At 48.7% G+C, this 18,785-nt stretch overlaps 4 protein-coding genes across 4 annotated transcripts; 1 reads left to right on the forward strand and 3 right to left on the reverse strand.

Moving 5' to 3' along the window:
• Positions 1–481: 481 nt before the first annotated feature.
• On the reverse strand, positions 482–8,743 carry LCP9604111_3699 (proteasome activator BLM10; the record flags this gene model as incomplete). Its single annotated transcript, XM_039071315.1, has 7 exons — positions 482–544; positions 605–6,002; positions 6,062–6,578; positions 6,679–6,700; positions 7,671–7,674; positions 7,731–8,349; positions 8,404–8,743. The coding sequence occupies 7 exons, from the start codon at positions 8,741–8,743 to the stop codon at positions 482–484; spliced, it is 6,963 nt and encodes a 2,320-aa protein (XP_038930362.1).
• A 1,375-nt stretch (positions 8,744–10,118) lies between these two features.
• LCP9604111_3700 (uncharacterized protein) lies at positions 10,119–11,861 on the forward strand (the record flags this gene model as incomplete). The annotated part of the gene is made up of 1 exon (XM_039071318.1): positions 10,119–11,861. One exon carries the CDS (start codon positions 10,119–10,121, stop codon positions 11,859–11,861), a length of 1,743 nt encoding a protein of 580 aa, XP_038930363.1.
• Positions 11,862–13,002: 1,141 nt separating this feature from the next.
• LCP9604111_3701 (aldo/keto reductase) lies at positions 13,003–14,270 on the reverse strand (the record flags this gene model as incomplete). The annotated part of the gene is made up of 4 exons (XM_039071319.1): positions 13,003–13,509; positions 13,610–13,966; positions 14,033–14,183; positions 14,242–14,270. The coding sequence occupies 4 exons, from the start codon at positions 14,268–14,270 to the stop codon at positions 13,003–13,005; spliced, it is 1,044 nt and encodes a 347-aa protein (XP_038930364.1).
• A 512-nt stretch (positions 14,271–14,782) lies between these two features.
• On the reverse strand, positions 14,783–16,862 carry LCP9604111_3702 (flavin-containing monooxygenase; the record flags this gene model as incomplete). Its single annotated transcript, XM_039071320.1, has 7 exons — positions 14,783–15,123; positions 15,185–15,391; positions 15,444–15,944; positions 15,995–16,081; positions 16,135–16,571; positions 16,635–16,751; positions 16,801–16,862. 7 exons carry the CDS (start codon positions 16,860–16,862, stop codon positions 14,783–14,785), a joined length of 1,752 nt encoding a protein of 583 aa, XP_038930365.1.
• Between the last annotated feature and the right edge of the window lie 1,923 nt (positions 16,863–18,785).

Below are 18,785 nucleotides of genomic sequence, written 5' to 3' on the forward strand. Positions count from 1 at the left end.
GTCGCTAATATATGACCTGTGTGATTGTCATACAATGTATCACGCCGTGGGAGATACAAGTCCTTCGTAAATAGTATTAGGTCTCGGAGCTATACCATATACCATTGAAAGGGACCAACATCCTAGGAGAACTTCCAAAGTCTCACATTGAGGAGCGGATGTCACTCTCATTTCCTGATATGGCTGCTCGTTGAATATGAAGCATTGCTTGGCTTGTTCTTTCACTTGTCACACTCAATTCTTGGGCTTATTAGAAAAGACGCGTATCACGGTGAATTATAGCCTTGATACACAATAGGTCACCCAGAGTATCTATACAAAGAGCAAATAAGCATAGCACAAGTCTTTCATTTCCGTACTAAAGATACACCACCCTATCAGAGAGCTTGGAATATGTACGAACGGCCATTAATCACATTGTCATTAGGAAACCCGCCGCCAATCCAAAGAAACCCACGAAAATTAAATACCCAAGTTCCATTTACGCAAAGTAGCTCTTCCATAGAACACCTGACAAGTCCTCTAGCTGATCCGAGGTGAAAGCCTATATTGAAAATCGTTAGCCATTTGCTTCGAGGTTTGAACCTATATCATAAGTACGAACCTTTGCATCAATATGCCAAGTATCCTGTCTAGTCTTCTTAAACTCGCTGATAATCGACTTCACGCTCGAACCAACGATGCCGGGATCGTTGGCCGCGCGGATACTTAGCGTAGTCAGTGCCTCGGGCATCCAGTGAGGCGGAGGACTGTTGTAAGGGAAGGCCTGGATCAAAGCGCCAAGACCCAGCACAGCACCATGGCGAATGATAATCAAGCGGTTGTGCTCGGGGGTGGGGGTTCCAGCGCCGGATGAGACGGCGGAGGAGGCGATTCCAGAGCGGAAGTTCTTCGGTTTCTTAGGGAGGGGGTTGTCTGCCAGAAGCTTCGTGAAGCGTTCATGGAAGCGACTGACCATCTTTTCCCGCAGGAAGACGGGCGAGCATCGAACCATGCCGGATAATGTGGCCGAGGCGCCAGCACGGACTTCGTGCTGGGGGTCTTCGAGCATGGAGGCGATACACTCGAAGAGCTTGTCGCGGTCTGCGGGGTCGAGCAGGAACAGGCGGCGGAAGTAGATGATTTGGATGTTGATCATAATACGCAGCCGCTGGTGCCATGACGGGGATGACTGTCCGATGCGGATGAGAGATTGAACGAATTCGGAGTTTTTCTCCGCAGGGTACGGAATGTTAGGGAGGTGACGGAAAACGTGGTATGCGAGGGATTGAAGCTCTGGGTCCTCCTTCACATCCATCATGTGCAGGAGCTGCGCGGTGAAGACATCAGGGAAAAATGGGACAAGCTGGGTACACTCATGAGAAGACAAGGTCGAGTCCAACCAAAGAAGAACAGTTTTGCTACCCGAGGTGTAGGATGAGGGTGTCTGTTGGCCAGGAGCTCTGGCCTTCCGCCATTCCTCGATTCGACTGAAAACCCCATGAATCACCTTGGTAAAGTCTTTAGTAGGCGGATAGGGGTATGCGCCAACAGAAGAGGATGATTTCTGGGCCTCGAGAAGATGCTGAACATCAGGGTACGACTCGTGGTATCTCGTGCGATAAATCGTTGCAAGAGTTTGACCCATTGCCTCACGGACGCCCTTGTACGGGTGGTCCAAATGCGCAAGGAAATCCTTCACAATGGGCTTCTCGAGCTGGTAGTGCCAACCGGAATCAATGATACATTGATGCAGGAGGTTGATCTTAGAGCTTTCCTTGAATGCTGCGTTGGTCGACATATCAAGACGGAAGCTGGACAACCAATCGACCAACGGCCAAGCGCGGCGGGGATCACGACATTGAAGGATCATGTGAAGGAATGTTGTCCAATAGCCAGAGTTCTCTGGAGTAAGGCCATCGGTGAAAACCTTTCGTACAATAGGGAATGCATATTCCCAGACCATAGTCCGCTTCTCCACGCCTGTATCCGTCACCGAAGATATCAAAGCTCCGAGGATTTCAGCCGTGGCACGATGTTGGTGCTTATCACTGCCGTCTCCAAAGACGTCCTTAATCTCCTCTTGGATTTCCTCAAACGAGACGACTGTAAGTCCATCTCGGATCATGAGCTCGAATGCGTAGAGAAGCATCATAGCACAGGACATGCGGAACTTGTCAGCAGATGGGTCCCGTGGCTCTTGCTTCAAGTACATGAAGAATTTGGAGAACCACTCGCGAGTAAACAACTTGCCCATCTTGGTGCGAACCTTCCATTCAACATCGTCATACTCGATATCCCGTGCTACATTAGACTTGTAAGCCGGCATAGTCTTGCCCCACACAAGCCAGCCCGGGAAGTCGTGATCAACGTAGTACTCTGCCTCAGGCTTTGCAAAGCTAGAAAGGTATTGTTCAGTGTATCCTTTCTCAAAGGGTTTTGTTGCAACCTTGATCTTGGACGGGAAACGCTGATGGCCAAGAATATAGTTCTTGTACTCGTGCGTGCAGATGGCCCGCACATCAATCATCGTGAACAGCGCTATGAGAGCCTGGGAGTACATGCCTCGCAAGCCAGGGTGGTCGTCAATAGACCCGAGTGTCATCAGTTCGATCAAATTATCGCTGGCGATATAGTCAAAGCGGAGACCCATAGTGATAACGATAGTTGCAGCGCGACTGGCAATCTTCCAATGGGACACCCGCGCCAGGTTGACCAGCTCCTCGGAAAGGTCGGCTTTCTTCTTCTCGATAGCAACACGCTTGCTGTTGACAACTGCGCGCTTTTTCTCGATCTGCTTGCTGACATCTTCAATAGGAGCAATTGCCTCTACAATCTCTTGATCTAGGATAGCCATTCGCTCCATCGCGCGACCGTAATCCATGACCTGGAAGACTGCGGTGGAGCAAATCTTCTGGACAGAAGGCTTATCAACGGCGCTGGCATCAATAAATGTTCTGACCACGGCAGGCGCATACTTCCAATGCCGCCCGACAGTCTTGGCTACACTGCTCAGAAGTAGCGAGTAGAGTGCTCCTTTAATGCGTGCATGATCATTTTCCTTGACACCCCTCTGCAGAGCCGTGAGCAGAGGAGGAATGACGAGTAGTCTGCCGCCATAGACCGCTTTTAGTGCCGATTCGCCTGCGTTTTGAGCATTGCGGCGCGTTTCTGTGTAGAGCGAGACACAAGATTCGGCAATATCAAGAAGAAGAATTTCATCAAGCTTAGATCGCGGACGGGGAGAAGCGTTGTGTCGTAGGCGTTGGAGGTGATACACGTTGGCTCTGCGCACAAGCAAGGGTCTGGGGTAATCTTTTCGCATACCACTCATCTTGTAAGGATGAATGTCCGCGGCTAAGAGGCGAGTCACTCGATCGAGTACATGAGCGGACCTTTCAATGCCCACATCAACAAACCACGATCTAAAGGCAGAGTACAAAGCGCCAAAGCAAGGAACATCATCCTCTTGCTTATCGCTCAAGAACCGGTGTACATCATGCAACACCCAGCCAGTTCGTTCACGGAGTTCATGGATGGTAGTGTATAATGGGTCTCCCTCTTTGAGGGCGTACCCAGTTGGATATGTGAAAGCCTGTCTGATTATAGCATCATCAGAGCTGTCCAGGACAGCATCTTCATCATTCTCATGGTCATTAGAAACACCCGAATCATCCTTCATCTCGACATCCCCGGAGGTACCGTTCGAGGGTCCTTGTGTTGTGGTTGATGCGGCTTTGGGATCAAAGAGGACAGAAACTCCAGATAACACGAGCCGCAGGAGTACGAGGTTGCGAGTGACCTCGTCTGACCAGTCCTTGCCGCTTCCATCACGCTTAACGGTTGATGTCTCATGAGTCAGCGCAGATAGGGACTTCAAAGCCGTTTCTGTTTGGATTTTGAACACGTCGACAGCAAACTCAATTTCCTGGTGCGTCGGCACATGCCAATTGATGGTGAGGTTGTTCACATCGGCTTGGTAACTCCAGAGCTTCGGCTCGATGCCGTTCGCTTTGACTGAAGGCTCGTAGAGTGAGAAATCATTAGTATAAGTCCCAGTCAGGTTGAGCAAAAGGTGGTGAATGAAGTTGGAAATATGAACTGTAGGAATGCCACGGCAGTTCTGTTGCATATAGACTGCAATGTCAAACAGTTCTTGGCGGTGAGTAATGACGGCGCTGCCAACATGCACCACGCACATGCTCAGCATACTGACATTCCATACCAGACTTCGATCACGAGGCAAAACATCTGTTCCTGTGGTTCGGGTTGATCCAGCACCATTATCTTCGATCTCAGTGCGGATAGCTGAAGTCAAGACAGGGATGAAACGCTTGAGGGCCTTCTCTGGGTTGACTTTGCATAGGGCGTTGCAGATGAAAGCCATTGCATCACGAGCCTGGTGGATGACATGGTTGGACACGAAATCCACAATCTTCCCCAAGGCGATATCGTAATACTCCGGAGAGAGAGAAGCGAGCAAAGGCATGAACGTGGCGGGAAGAGTGTTCACGATATTCTCTTCGGGTGAACCGTTTCGAACCCTGGATACGTCCGGCAGATTCTCCAAGAGTGTGAAGACACGACCTAGGAAAGCTATCGTGAAGTCTCCGAAACCACATGTCGAAGAGCGCAAGATCAATTCCTCGGTCTCGTCATCTAACTCTGTATCATAACCAAGCTGTACATCGGACCCTTGCTCTTCCATCCTCTCCATTTCACCTGAGATCCATTGCATGGCAAGCATGTTGCAGTTGATATCCTCTCGCCCTTGGGTCAAGTCGACCATTGGAATATTGTAACAGGCCGATTGGATGAATGATAGAGCATGAAGCGATTTTTCAAGATCATTCGCGTCAATTCCAGGTAGTGTTAGACCCAACAAAGTTGTCATATGACAACGATAACCCTTGGTACGCGAAATGACACGAGACAGCGATGTCATAGCCCGAAGAGAAGATGCGGTCCGGTGTACTTCGACAAGACCTTGAATCGCAGGGTAGATTCTCTGCAAAGCACCGGGTAGGATGAGATGCGGTTCTAAGTAGGCCAGACCTTGCAAGGTTGACAGGGAGAAGGTAATTGCAGTGCCGCTCTTAGCATATATGCCCATGAAGACTACGTCACGGATGCACAAGACAAACCGCTTCTTCAGAGCCTCATTCAATCGTCGCTCAGGCGGGACTTCCAGCTCACCACTTTGTTCGCGATTCCAACGCATGACGAAGAAATCAGTCAGGTAATAAACCAGTTGGGATAGGGTCTTAGTCCAATGACCTGAGTTTGAAGGGTGGAAGAACGTCTCGACAGCTTGGATTAGACCTTCCAGCTGTGTGAGAACTGAAACCTCGGCATCTACACAAGCGGGTGAAAGCGACATCACAATCCACCGGGCAATATGATGAGCAACAGGGTGCTTCCGCCCATCTCGATCAAGCATGATACCCAAACCAGACGAAATATCCACCAAGGCACTGTACGGGGAAGTGGATTGCCCGACGGGGATCTCCAACAACCTCAATATCGCAGTGAAAAGGAGAGCGGACTGTTCCTTTGTGAAGATACCATGCTCGGAGAATGGAATGTGAGCAGCCGGCAGAGAATCTCTGGCCAATCGGGAAAGATAGTCCAGATATGTTGTGTCAAATGTTTTTGACCGACCGACCAATGACCACAGATGGAAATGTGTAGGCAGATAGCTCTGCGGTAGGAGATCGACTCGCGATTCGGGAGCCGGGGATGTCGGGAGCAACAAATTAATGAGCCCGGCGACAACGAAGGCACCTTCTGAGAATGATGTGGTATAATGAGGTAAGAACTCCTCAAGCATAGCGGGGAGCTCACACGGGTCAATGAATAATTGAGCAAATGCGCAAAGCTTGGTCAAGGTCTTAACATTGCGCTTCAAGTTGGTCGAGTGAACGAGGCCGGACTCGGTGGGGAGGACGAAAGCCTTGAGCTCCTTGTATAGAGGCTTCCAATCTAAGACGAGATCTTGGACTGGTTTGAGATAATGCTTGCGCCTAAATGATGTGTTAGCAGCCGCATTACTTTCGCAACTAACACTGAGAACCCATCTCACTTCGTGAGAAGCATGAACATGCTCGCAAACCGCTCAGCGACCGACGGGTCAATCCCAGGAGCAAGCGCAAGCTCAAAATACAATTTTACAAGGCTGATTCGCTGCGCCTTGGTTGGATCGAACTTGAGCGACAGCCATCCGCGTAGCTCGCGTGTCCAGTGCACGGCTCCGGGATTGAAGTCACCGGCCTCCACTGCAATATAGAGCTGGTTCAAAATCTCTCGCAGATTTTGATTCCGCTCACTCTCATCCTCGAGGTGGTATGGGAGGTATTTGAAGTATGGATAGGTACGGGGGCGCACGCGGGCTATCGGTTCGCCTTCGCTATTCACGGCGACGGGCTCACCACCGGGCGAGGTCGCCCGGGAGAGCTCTTGTGCATGATGGAAATTGTCGGATGTGAGAACCGCCTTGGGAACAGAGGCTTCCATCGTCGGATGGGGGATAGGGAAGGGAATGGTCGACACGAGGTGGGTATGGAGGTCAGGGAAGAGTTGCCGTTGCTGTCGGGTGAGCTCTAGAAGCAAGCAATACGTCAGCAACGTCGATATTTCACAAGGGTATCTTTTTTTCCGGCGCCCTATCAATAATAGAAGAAGTTTCGAAGGAAATCGTACTTTTAATGAAACTCTGAAGCTCCTACTCCGAAAAGCGCGGGATTTGGAACCGAATACTATTGTATTTCACACGGCTGTGTTCGCATGGGGTACTTTTTCTCTTGGCAAGCGAGGGGAAATATGACGGGCTCGTATTTCTTTTGGTAATTGAGCAGCTCAAGATTTCGGCCTCCGATTCTTCTCTTCTTCTTGAGATGCCTAAATGGTGAAGGTCAAGAGGTCAAACGGGAGAGAGTCGAGGTTGTGATGACATAATTATACGTAACGAAGCTTGGGCCCTGCAGAGTGAGCCGCGTGGAAAGATACACTAAAGATATAGTAGGACTTGTTTTTGATAGTTGTTTGAAAAGATGCGTGAGATTCGTTTCTTTCCCTTCTTCCTTTCCAATTTATAATAGTTCAGTTGGTGGGCGACTGCGGCTTCCACCCCTGTTTAGGCAGACAGGCACCTTACGCAAGCATTTTGCCCAACCAACACTCGGGAGGCGGCATTTGTGGTCATTCAAAGCAGTCTAGGCCGTGTTTTCTAACTTAAATCACATATCAATATATACAGCAGGTGACTCGGGCCAATATTGAGCCGGGTCATCCCTGCTGGTCATTCTTTTTCATGCCGGGGGTAGGAAAGAACCGAAAAGAACACCCTGGATCAACGCATAGGCCACCATGCTATACACAGCGGCTACAAGGGTCCGGCTTTGCTTGGGTGTGCTTGAACTGAGATCTACCGCACTGGTAACCAAATACCAATACCATAAGGGATACCCTGACGATATGCGGTTGATGATCTGGACATGGTAGCTGGTGAATGCCATGACAGCCAGCAAACCCTGGGGAACCGCCAAGCGAGCGAGCATTGAGCCCGGGCTAGTCGAGGAGGAAGAGGGACTTTGTAATGCCCACAACGTAGATCGGCATAGAATGGCCAACATGGGCGCCGCCAACAGGAAAAGAGGTATATTGGAGACGGTCCAATATCGCAGGAATCCCACATTCCTATTGCAGTCAGTAAGAGTGAGGACGGTGGTATTCGGACACGAATTACTGCTTACCAGTAATGATTTTGGACCCAGCCGTAGATGCTAGGCAAAGTCCACTCACACCATGGCCGAAGATCGCCCTCGGACATGCAGTACATGCGGTAGGCTAGGATTTGAGGAATGACTATCCCGGATCCTACAATACAGCCACCGACAATGACCACTGCAAGTCGAACAGTGGTGTGCAGTGTAGGTCCTTTAGTCAAGATCTTCCAGCCCAGAACTGCCGCATCATAAGCAAATAGGAACCCGCTGAGAACCCCATTACTGCGGACCATGGTGCCAACCGCGAATAGAACCGCGGATGTGAGGACCCGAATATCTCGCAGACGAGTTGCCCCATTGCGCTCGGCAATGAGAGACGATGAATAGAGGTAAAAGCCAGTTATGTTGAGAAAAGAGACTATCGACTCTCCATAGGGCGCGGAAAGAAAAGCGCCCGCTGGCGAGATGATGTGGAGAGCCGCAGATAGGAAACAAATGAGGTGTTGGGTGGCAGTCGCATGGCCAAAGATATTGGCCGACAGACGATAGAGCGCCAATACGGACAAATAATGGGCGACATGGGAGAGAACCACTCCCACCATGGCAGTGCTACCGGGTCCAGCATCTCCGCCAGAGAGACGAATACCTATTTCCAGTATTAGTGTGAGAAGATGCTAGAGTGCTAGATGGAATTGTGTACCTGCAACAAAAATAGACAGAAGCTTAGTGTAGCCCCAGCCAAAAGCCCATTCTTGCTCGTACAGGTATCCCTTTTCGGCAATATCTAGGAAGTAGATACTGTCCCATCTGGCAAATCTAAGGGGTCCGGAGAGAGACTCGGACTGGGCCGTTGGATTGGCAGCATATGAGATCAAGGAGGTGGAGGTATCATAACCTGATCCTGGACAGGCAACAACAACGATATACAACAGAACCTTCCATGCCCAAAATGCTAGCGTCAAACTTCGAATCGGGTTGTCCAATCGTAGCAGTGTGGCAAACAACGGCGGTGGCCTTGCGGTAGGTTGAACTGGAGCCATAAGAAGTTTCCAGTGACCCCAGCCACTAAGCGGGTGACTTAAATGAGACCTCGGGAGTTCTTCCAATGGGGGATGCCTAGCGGTCTAGATTTCGGGATGTTTACCTCACGATTCACCGGGTTGTGGTCGACCGATCTACCGAGGTAACCTTACGACCTTGAGGTGGACGCTGAAATATTCGGCTGCATAACTGTGCATAATTAGTCATCCGATCCACCGGGCGTCAAGGTTTGATGAAAAGAGACGTCCTTGCGAGAACCTGCTAGACACAGCGAGGTATGGACTTTATTCCCGTGGCGATTTGGGGACATCTCGCAAATTTCATCTTGCGGGCATTTTAGATATGTGAAACAAATGATCAACACAGAATCAATAAACGACGTAGCTACCCGTCGTGCTCCGTACATATCGTAAATAGCAATCTGCCAAGAATTTCCGTTATTCCCAAGGCTGAGCTACCAGCATAAGCGCTAGTTCATCGGACTTTGCGCCACAACAATTTGCCCGATTCCAAGGTTAAATTGAGAACGGGTCATCAACGGATTTCATACTCCGTAGATATGAAATCCCTCAAAGTCATCCCCAAGAAAATTCAACTTCTGAACGTGATAGTCCCACCATGCCTAGAAAAATATATGGAGCTCTCCCTAGTATGGGCTCATGAGGTAACCAGCCTCGGACCAATCTGCCGATTTTTCAATGAGATGGGGCTTGCCAAGAGGGGCAGACCATCCCGATCTTAGGCCAAAAAGAACCTGACTGGATACTAAGTAGGGATTGATGATCGCCACGGAATCCGGATGAGTCGGAGGCCGTATATGACCGAGCCCGCTGACAGGAGCTGAACTTCCGGTTTTGTGCATTAAACTACTCCGTACTGCGATTTCTGCTAGTACGGAGGAGTACTTTGATATAGACTAGTTATAATTTGTTTATTAAACATAAATTACACACTGGGGGGTCAATTCTGGGATTTTGTGCAACTAAATGGCGTTCCACTACGACATTTCTATTGACTAGTTCCTTTCGGTCTTTTTTTCTTTTTTTTTTTTTTTCTTACATAGCTTCATAAGGCTGACCGCCCCATTCAGACTGAGCATCTTTTGTCCTTTATTGCTCCTGCAGTAACATTCCTCCTCTTGAAATCTTTTAACTGCCCTTGCATATACTTTCTCTTGCACATTCTGGTCTCTACATCTGTTCCATTTTACCTCGTCATAAGCCCTTCCCCACACATAGCTCCGGGGCTGAACTTCCCACCCCCGCAGCTGACGCGTTTGAATACGGCCCGTTTATGACTAGTACATCGGATCGGGGTGAAATTCCATAGAGATCTGGTTCTCTCATTCCAATGTGGCTCTGCTAGGGCTTAGACATGCTGTTGAATCTTGGCCTCACAGCGGATGCCGCAGCTGCCCATGCCAATGAACCTAAGAAACCAGAAGCCAAGCCTTCCACGTGTACTACATACTCGCCTGCGTTCTTACTGTCTGCTCTACCATTGTTGAACTCCTTTTACAGCCCTCCTAGGCTGCCTGATGGTTCTACTGATTGTCCGGGCCTTGTATCCGCTATGACGATGGATTCGATTGAGTCAGCCTCGGACTCGGGCGAACCCTCCAGAGAATCAGCCATGGTCGCCAGGCCTCGAGTTGCCCGTTCAAACACAGGTCGGAAGTCTCGACCCAAAACATTGTATCAATTCGCCCACCCCGCCGCTCATGCCCGCCACAAGCGATTCAGATTCCGTCCTAAACTCCTCCTACAACTGCAACAGGTGTCGCAAACCCCTCGGCCCCTACCAGTCGTGGACATTCTGCCATCGACGTCTTACCTCCCGCTACTGGCCCGCAAATTCCCAGCCATCTATCGAACAAGAAACGGATTGGGTCCATATGACCTCATCGTGGTGTTGAGTGAACAATACGACCGGGCGGTGGACAGCATTCCTGAGAAACGTGTCAGCTCGGAGGATGAGGACGAAGATCATCGCGAAGTCGTCGCTACTGTCTGTCAAAAATATCAAGGAGATGCTCGCATGAATGGAAAGGCGGAGATATGCTTGAACTTCGGGCCGATCTGGGAGGCCGCGCCTCTCCCAAGCGGGTCTTACGAGTTTGTCGCTCAGACAGATAGCGGCGTGCAAGTCGTGCGGTGGGCTTTGCGTGGTGGGAGGAATCGCCGGATGACTATGCCCACAGCGACACAATCGCGCGAGGACGGCAAGCGCTTCACCTTCAGTGTCATCGATCCTACCACCCGCCGACATCCCGTGCTCGCGTCCATGACTCGAAATCAGTTAGAAGTCAATAATGAATATTCCACGGCTGTTCGGTCTGGCACCGGCCCCACGACTCCAAGCTCAGGAATGTCGGTCGTGAGTGATGCTTCGGACGAGACTCCCCTCGATGGCAGCTCAGTCATTCTTGACGATGGACTACGAACTTTGATTGTCGTCACCGGCATCTGGGTTGCCTTCCGTGAGGGGTGGTCAGACAATTTCCGCTACAGTGACCCGGTGTCTTCGCCCGCAAAGTCGAGTACGTCTCCGACATCCGCCAAGTATGCATCCCCGACGACCTCCAAGAATGAAACCGACTCTTTCCCGAATGTCGCTGAAGATGGCAAGCGCTGCTTGTCAGTTTCCAGTGTCCGCCGTTCCCAAATTATGGATGGAGGTAGTTTGTCCAGGCGCTCCAACTCCACCGGTGCTGCATTCATGGATCGAGCGAAACGACGATCCGCTTCTGGGCTGAGTACTCGTCTGAACCGACACAGCATGTTCACTACCTCCGGCGAGAATGGCCGCGATATCGTTGTCTCCCGTCCCCCTTCTCCTCGCCCACCGTCCGCTGAGGTGGAAGATTCTTCTCGAGCTGTTTATCCTAGAGCGAAGTCCCCCGAAAAAGCCCAGCCGGAAAGAGAAACCGTTCGATCAAAACCGCGGCCAGATCGAGATCCGCCTGCCTCAAATTCCCACCTCATGCACCATAATAGCACCCGCAAGAAGAAGTCGGATGCTCCGCTCCCTGGAGCTGTCGACTCGACCAAAAGCAAACTCAGCCGCCGCCTGAGTACATTCTTTGGCATTTTCCACCGAAAACACGATACTCATTGACCTTTCCATTTCCCATCACCATCTATACCCCTGCATCATATTTGTGGCTAGTCTACATGTAGACATCATCATAGCCCCTCTTTCGAGTCTCATCTCAATTGGCATCAGTTGGGCGTTCATACGTAGCAGTGTGGTTCGTCTGGTACGAATCCTTGCCGGTTTGTTTTTCTTCTAGTTCCCTCTCCCTCCCTCTCTCCCTCTCTCTCACACACACATTCCAACTAGCATCTAGCATCCTTTGCTTTTTGCGTATCCCTCTATCTTCTCTTTTTCTACCTACTTCTTAGCATATCTTCATATCATGAGGTCAAAATATGTATGCTTATCTCACTTGTGCACATTGCTACTCATCTATCCAATCACGCTACATATGAATATAATACCCATCACTCACTGTGAATTCCACAAGCCTTTCTATTTTAAGTATAGACTCAAAATATCTTGCTAATCTCATTAGGAACCCAAGTTAAGGATGTATTAGTTCTGTTTTCTGTCAATTCGTTACAGCCTATCCTCTTGCTACAATACATGAGACCGGCGTCCTCGGAGTAACGTCCATCTGCATCTCCCAGGTCATAAAGCGCTAGAGAAGATCGGGGAGGGATCATCCTGTGTTGGGCGCTAAGCCACGCCGTTATCTACTATCTCGATCGAATTAGCGTTCGCCAAGGTAATAATAATGCGATCTGCATGCGCTTGTCCAAATATGATGAATACCAGCTAGCCTTTGCCAAGGTGGTGGCTTATGAGGTGTATACTTCCCACTTCGTAAAGGGTGATTTGTCGGAAATGTGTGGCTGAGCCAGTGGATGTTTCGAGTGGGTGTTCGAGTGGATGCTTACCCCGTAGGGGTGCCGAAATGTGATCTCAGAAAGGGAGAATACTTCCGAAACAACCGAAGTACTACAGAATATCTTGATGCCTAGATCTGACATATACGGAGGATATTTCTCTTTGCATACTCCGTATATCGTAGATAAAAGAGATGTCTAATGCCTCGTAGAACTGCTATATGCCTAGGTACCATTCAACATCAAAAGCTCAGTGCTGTTATTGTAGAATATCAAGATGCCTCTAAATTGTATGGTATTCACAGTATTTACAGACCTTCTAAAACTCCGTATATATTCCCTTCACATCCCTACCGCTCAAGAGCAGAAACAGCCTTAGGAACATACGGCTCCTCCAAATACTTAATCTCCTCCGGAGACAGCCGGACCTTAATAGCAGCAACCGCCTCATCAATCCGCTCAACACTATGCAGACCAAGAATCGGATTCTCACCCGGGTGCGTCAAAGACCAAGCAATAGCAATCTGAGCCATGCTCACGCCCTTTTTCTTAGCAAGTTCCTCAACCCGATCAATGATAGCCTTATCCGCCTCCGACTCGCGACTGCGGACAACCATCTTCAGCGCGCCGTCGGTGTTCTCGCGCACCGTCGAGCGCGAGCCCCAAGGCCGCGCCAGCGCACCACGGGCAATCGGTGACCACGGGATAATGCCGACGCCGGAGTCTCGGCAGTAGGGGATCATCTCGCGCTCTTCCTCGCGGAAGAGGAGGTTGTGGAAGTTCTGCATGCTGATGAATTTGTGCCAGCCGTTGCGCTCAGCGATATTTTGCAGGGATTGGAATTCCCATGCTGCCATCTGTTATTGTTATGGGTTAGTGGAGATCAATTGGATCATAAAACGGAAGGAACGAAAGGGGAGAATAAGAACAGAAGGAAGGAAGGTAGGATGGACTTACCGAACTAGCACCGATGTACCGAACCTTCCCGCTCTCGACAACGTCGTTCAGCGCCTTCATGATCTCCTCGCGCGGAGTATCACGGTCCAATCGGTGGATCTGCAGCACATCGATGTACGTGCCTAGACGTTCCACGCTGGCGTCGACGGCGTCGAAGATATGCTTGCGCGATAAGCCGGTGCGGTTGACGAAGGGACCGTCGTTTTTGCCGGATGCGGCGATGGGTGGGAACTTGCCCTCGTCGTCAACGCCGAAGAAGCACTTGGTTAGAATTACCACGCGGTTGCGAGGGATGTTGTACTTCTTCAGGGCTTTGCCGACGATTTCCTCGGATTTGCCGTGAGAGTAGATGTCCGCCTACACGGTGAATATTAGTGGCTTATTCGGTGGTTTTCTCGAAGATATTCTGATGTTTTCAATTACCGTGTCCCAGGTGTTGATGCCCTGCTTGTAGGCATGTTCGATCAGGGGCAGAGAGTCTTCCTCATTAAGGACCCAGTCTTGCCATTGCTTGCTGCCATAGCCCATTGTCCCAAGGATGATCTTGGAGATCTTGAGACCTGAGTTTCCGAGGCTGTTTGTTTGATATCAGCATCTCATTCGACTGGAATGTGTGGGACAGGGGTCTGTACCGGACATATTCCATCTTATTATCAGCCATTGTGATATTGCGGGCGTATGTATATGAGTTCTAATACAGAGATTATCATTAGTTGGAATTGTTTATTTATTCTTGTTGGTTTGCATTGAATATCACATTGAATATGACGTCATATCATCAGGACAAGGGAACTCACCAATTGTTTCACAATGAATTATGATTAGTGGAACAAAGAAGAAACAGAACGAAACTCCTTTAGACTATTTAAATAAATCGGTCAAGAGCTCATTAATAATCTAAGCGCATCTGCCGGGGATAACAAGCGTAAAGGCGTTATAGCCGATGGAATTACTGATATATCCACCTTCATGCTGATTGGTCTAGATCATTGGATATAAGATCTATAAAATAGAGTCAATTCATGCATTTTATACGACTAGACCTAGCGTAACTTTATAATTATTTAGAAGTGTAGCACGAATTCAGGTTTTAATACTAAGCATACACTTAGATCGTTTAACCCGAAAACATATTGGATTTTTCACAAAAGCTAGCTAGCATAGTAACATTCCTCAACTCTTGACTGGTGGTTCACCAGGATGCGGCCATGCCCCCAGCAACTGTAAAATCTGGCTTGTAACTCGATACAACATACTGCTTTGCGGTGCAAGAACCTGAGAAGTTGGCTCCGCATTCCTTTCCGGCTTTTGAAACTCAGTGGGTGGATGAACCCAAGGGAAATGATCGGGCACAAATCCATCAACAGTCACACCATTGCCGAAACTCGCATATTTCTCATCGGGGTTCTCGTACACTAGATCGAAGTCTTCCCAGCGGATAATTTCGGTTGCCGCATAGTAGTGGAGGACAGTGCCGGGCCAGGGAACAACCACCTTTCCATTATCGTTCTTGTCTGTATCACAAGATGAGTAAATCTACAAATCTAGGAACAAGGGATAGAGATATTTACTTACACCATGATTTGCACGGTCCTGACCAGACCATGTGAGGCATTCTCGACTGAACCCATTGGTTGAATGCACGCTGAGCTCCCTGGGTCACAGACACGGATCGCAGTCTGTCTGTCTGGAGTCGGGATATGATCCGAATCATGTAGTCGCTTGCTCTCTCGATACCGGGGATGGCGGATCCATTCACAGGGCAAATTGGGGGGTTGAAGACTGTCCGAGATATTTAAGCACAGTCATCAACAAAAAGCATTCAGATTCTTACCGAAGAAGTTAGGAAACTCCGCAACCATCGCAGCCATGTAACTCTCGCACGGTCCCTCACGATTCCAGTCTTCACTCAGCGATCGTCCATCACGGCCAGTGACTGGGAACCGTGGCTGATAGGGCTCGAATCCGGTGGCGTATACCAATATGTCGCACTTGTACTCTCCTCCCGATTCAGTGATAAGGCTATTCTCGGTCAGCTTATTGATTGAGTCACGCACGTACACGGCATTTGGCTTTTGTAACGCATCCAGGTAGTGACCACCGGGCGTGAAGCGACGGCAGCCGGCTTCGAATTCTGGCAGGAGTGCGTTTAAAAGATCGGGGCTTGTGATCTTGGACTCCATGAATGAATTTGCCAGTGATGTAAAGTTAGCTTGAGATCTGGTTCCTCTCCAGAGTCCCATGAAAGTTCCGGCAAGTCTCTGCTCTAATGCGATGCGAAAGTCATAGTAGCGCATAGGGCAAGCCTGGAGCGCTTGTTTCTGTTCGGTTGAGTCTAGATATGGATCAGCCCTTCTGTCGCTCGTCCTTTGCTTTCATACTCACATTCGCGCTGGACGATGCCATCTTCTGCTAATGCATGTGGAAGAATCCACGTTGGGCCTCGCGCAATGTTGATTATTTGCGAAACAACTTGAGCCCAGTTAGCGTGGTGTGTGTGTCTTCGGGGGGACTTTGCGACTCACCTGGCTGCAAAGCTGCCACGCATTGAACAGCGCTTGCACCATTCCCAATCACGATCACCCGCTTGTCTTTGACAGTCATATCAGCTGGCCAGTTTGCAGTGTGTACTTGAACTCCTTGAAAGATTTCCTGGCCCGCAATCTTGGGGAACTTGTAGTTGTTCAACCGCCCGACAGCATAGACAAAGACATCAGCAAATATGGTCGTTTCTTCACCGGAATCCACGTTGCAGAGAACAACTTTCCATTTCGAGGAGTCTTCGTTCCACCGCGCCAAGACACATTTGGTGTTGAAGGTCATAAAATGGCGGAGATTGTGCCTGTCGACCACATCCTCGAGGTATTGGTGAATCTCGGGAGCTGGAGGATAAAGCGACGACCATGATGGATTTGGCGCCCAATTGAACTGGTATGTGTGGGAAGGCACGTCGCATGTGCATCTATCACCGGCAATTAGTGAACTCATTCATCTGATTATAAAGCTCGTAGGAATATAATCGTACCCGGGATACCGATTCTCATACCATGTACCTCCGAGAGAAGGATTTCTGTCATAGATTTCGAGATCGACACCTGACAAGGATATACTCGTATCATGTGCGAATTGGATTCCCGAAATACTAAAACAATTTGTTAGAAGTAATTATCGCGAGTTCACTATGCCCTTACCCAGCACCGATAACCACAATCTTCAACGGACGTGCCACAAAGGCACTTGGAACGAGATCCATTGCAGGCAATTTGAAAGAAGGGGAAAAGAAAAAGGAGAAGAAGATCTCCGGGGCTGAGAAGGACTGCGAAGACAGATCATATGGTAACGTGCCTCGTCTCGTCTGCAGAACAACACGTGCATCCTGGAGAGCAGAACAACAGAGACGATGTAAATTTTTCTTTGTTTACTTGTCCGAGTTTACATAGTCTACTCGATATTCTCGGAATTTTCCCGACTCCAGTGAGACATGAGAAGACACAAGGAAGACAAAGAAAAGCTTCCTTTTATCTACAAGTAGCAGAGCCTCAACATTACGTTCAAAGGAAACATGATCTTGGTGATTCTAAGTTAAGACTCTTGGAGAGTACCGATTTTAGAAATTAGAAGCCTTGGAGGATGTTCAGATTAGGTCTCACGGATTGCTGAACTAGGAAGTAGGTCAAGTCAACTCCAGATCATGGATCATGGTCCTAGGTGGTGATCGATGTATCTACGGTGGCAATATTAGGCAAATAAAATATCCAATTAGTCTTGGATGTATGAAGGGCAGCAATATCACAGTATTTCAGCCGAGTACCCTATTGAAAATCAAGTATATGTGAGAGTCCTAGGCTAATCACCCAATATCGTATAAAAAAGTAAACAATGGGTTATTGAGAAAGGTGGCCGAGGCACTAAGAGGGAAACATCAAACGTAGATAATTGAGGTCATGTAGAGAATGAATTATTTCAATAAAAATGGATAGAAACAAGTTGTGGAATACTCATTAAATGATATTGGAACGGATTCATGCCCAGTAAGAAAATCTGCCGAGTGATGCCATCGCGCCAACCCATATAATTTCTTTACCGCCTTGGTCTTACCTATTCTCAAACCGGCCTAGCCTTGTGCCTGAAAATTCAGTCATAGTACCTGCTAGTTAGTTACCGCTTTCGATACTGCCTTACAATTCTATACACCGCTTTGGTGTCAAACTAGTATGAGACGGTACTCATAATTTTATTAGTGGTTTACATACAAATTGTAGGTACCTACTGCCATACTACTATCCTAGCAAAATTAAGTCCTTTTTAGCAAATGAGTGAATCATTATCAATTGCTTCCCTCATGAACTTCATCGTCAACTATATCGTCAAACTTCATCAACTGCTTCATCAACTGCTTCAACTGCTTCATCAACTGCTTCATCGTCAAGCTTCATCAACTGTTTGAAGGCAGGTAGGTAGTCAGAGCCAACAATCCCTAATTATTTTTCGAGTTGGCGCAATGGCATCTAAACCCTGCCGTTCAGTTGGAGAATGTGGCACCTCGCAGCTTGAGGGCATCCTTTATTGGGCATGGCCATGAAGGTTAAAGAATTGGGTTCATTCTTATAGTTATTTAGAAGCGCTAATTTAGCGCGTTAATATAATCTGCCATAAAGTGAAACGGCGGGACCATATATCATCATGACACAATCACAGCTATACTAGGCTTAGTACCTTCCCGCGCTCCAAACATGAGACTCCAAGCTCTCAGCCTGAATCTCCAAGCTGCAAACCCGAATCTCCAAATTCCAAACCTGAATCTCCGAACTCCAAGCCTGAATCTCCAAACCGCAACTTCAAATCCGCAGACACAAACTTGATTCTAGCCATCATTATGGATTTCTTGAATGAATCAATGGACTCCCTCCAGACCGAGCCTGAAACTATACGTATTCTAAAGAAAAGAAAGCGCGAACTCACAACCAATTTGAGTATAGCCCGGAAACCATGGAGGGCACATGGGTCATTTGACTTAAAGCTCTGGAGTCAAGCTGTAAAGATTGAAAGAATCAATTTGGAAAGGTCAGAAGTGGATCGTAAGATTTCACTTGGTAGTTTCGGGGGCTTAGAAGAAGAATGGAAGAAGACAGACGAGGCCAAAATGATATTAGAACGGATTCAAGCCCAGGCGCAG

This window comes from Penicillium roqueforti (assembly GCF_015533775.1).
Source record: "Penicillium roqueforti strain LCP96 04111 chromosome Unknown scaffold_06, whole genome shotgun sequence".
Taxonomy (NCBI): Eukaryota; Fungi; Ascomycota; class Eurotiomycetes; order Eurotiales; family Aspergillaceae; genus Penicillium; species Penicillium roqueforti.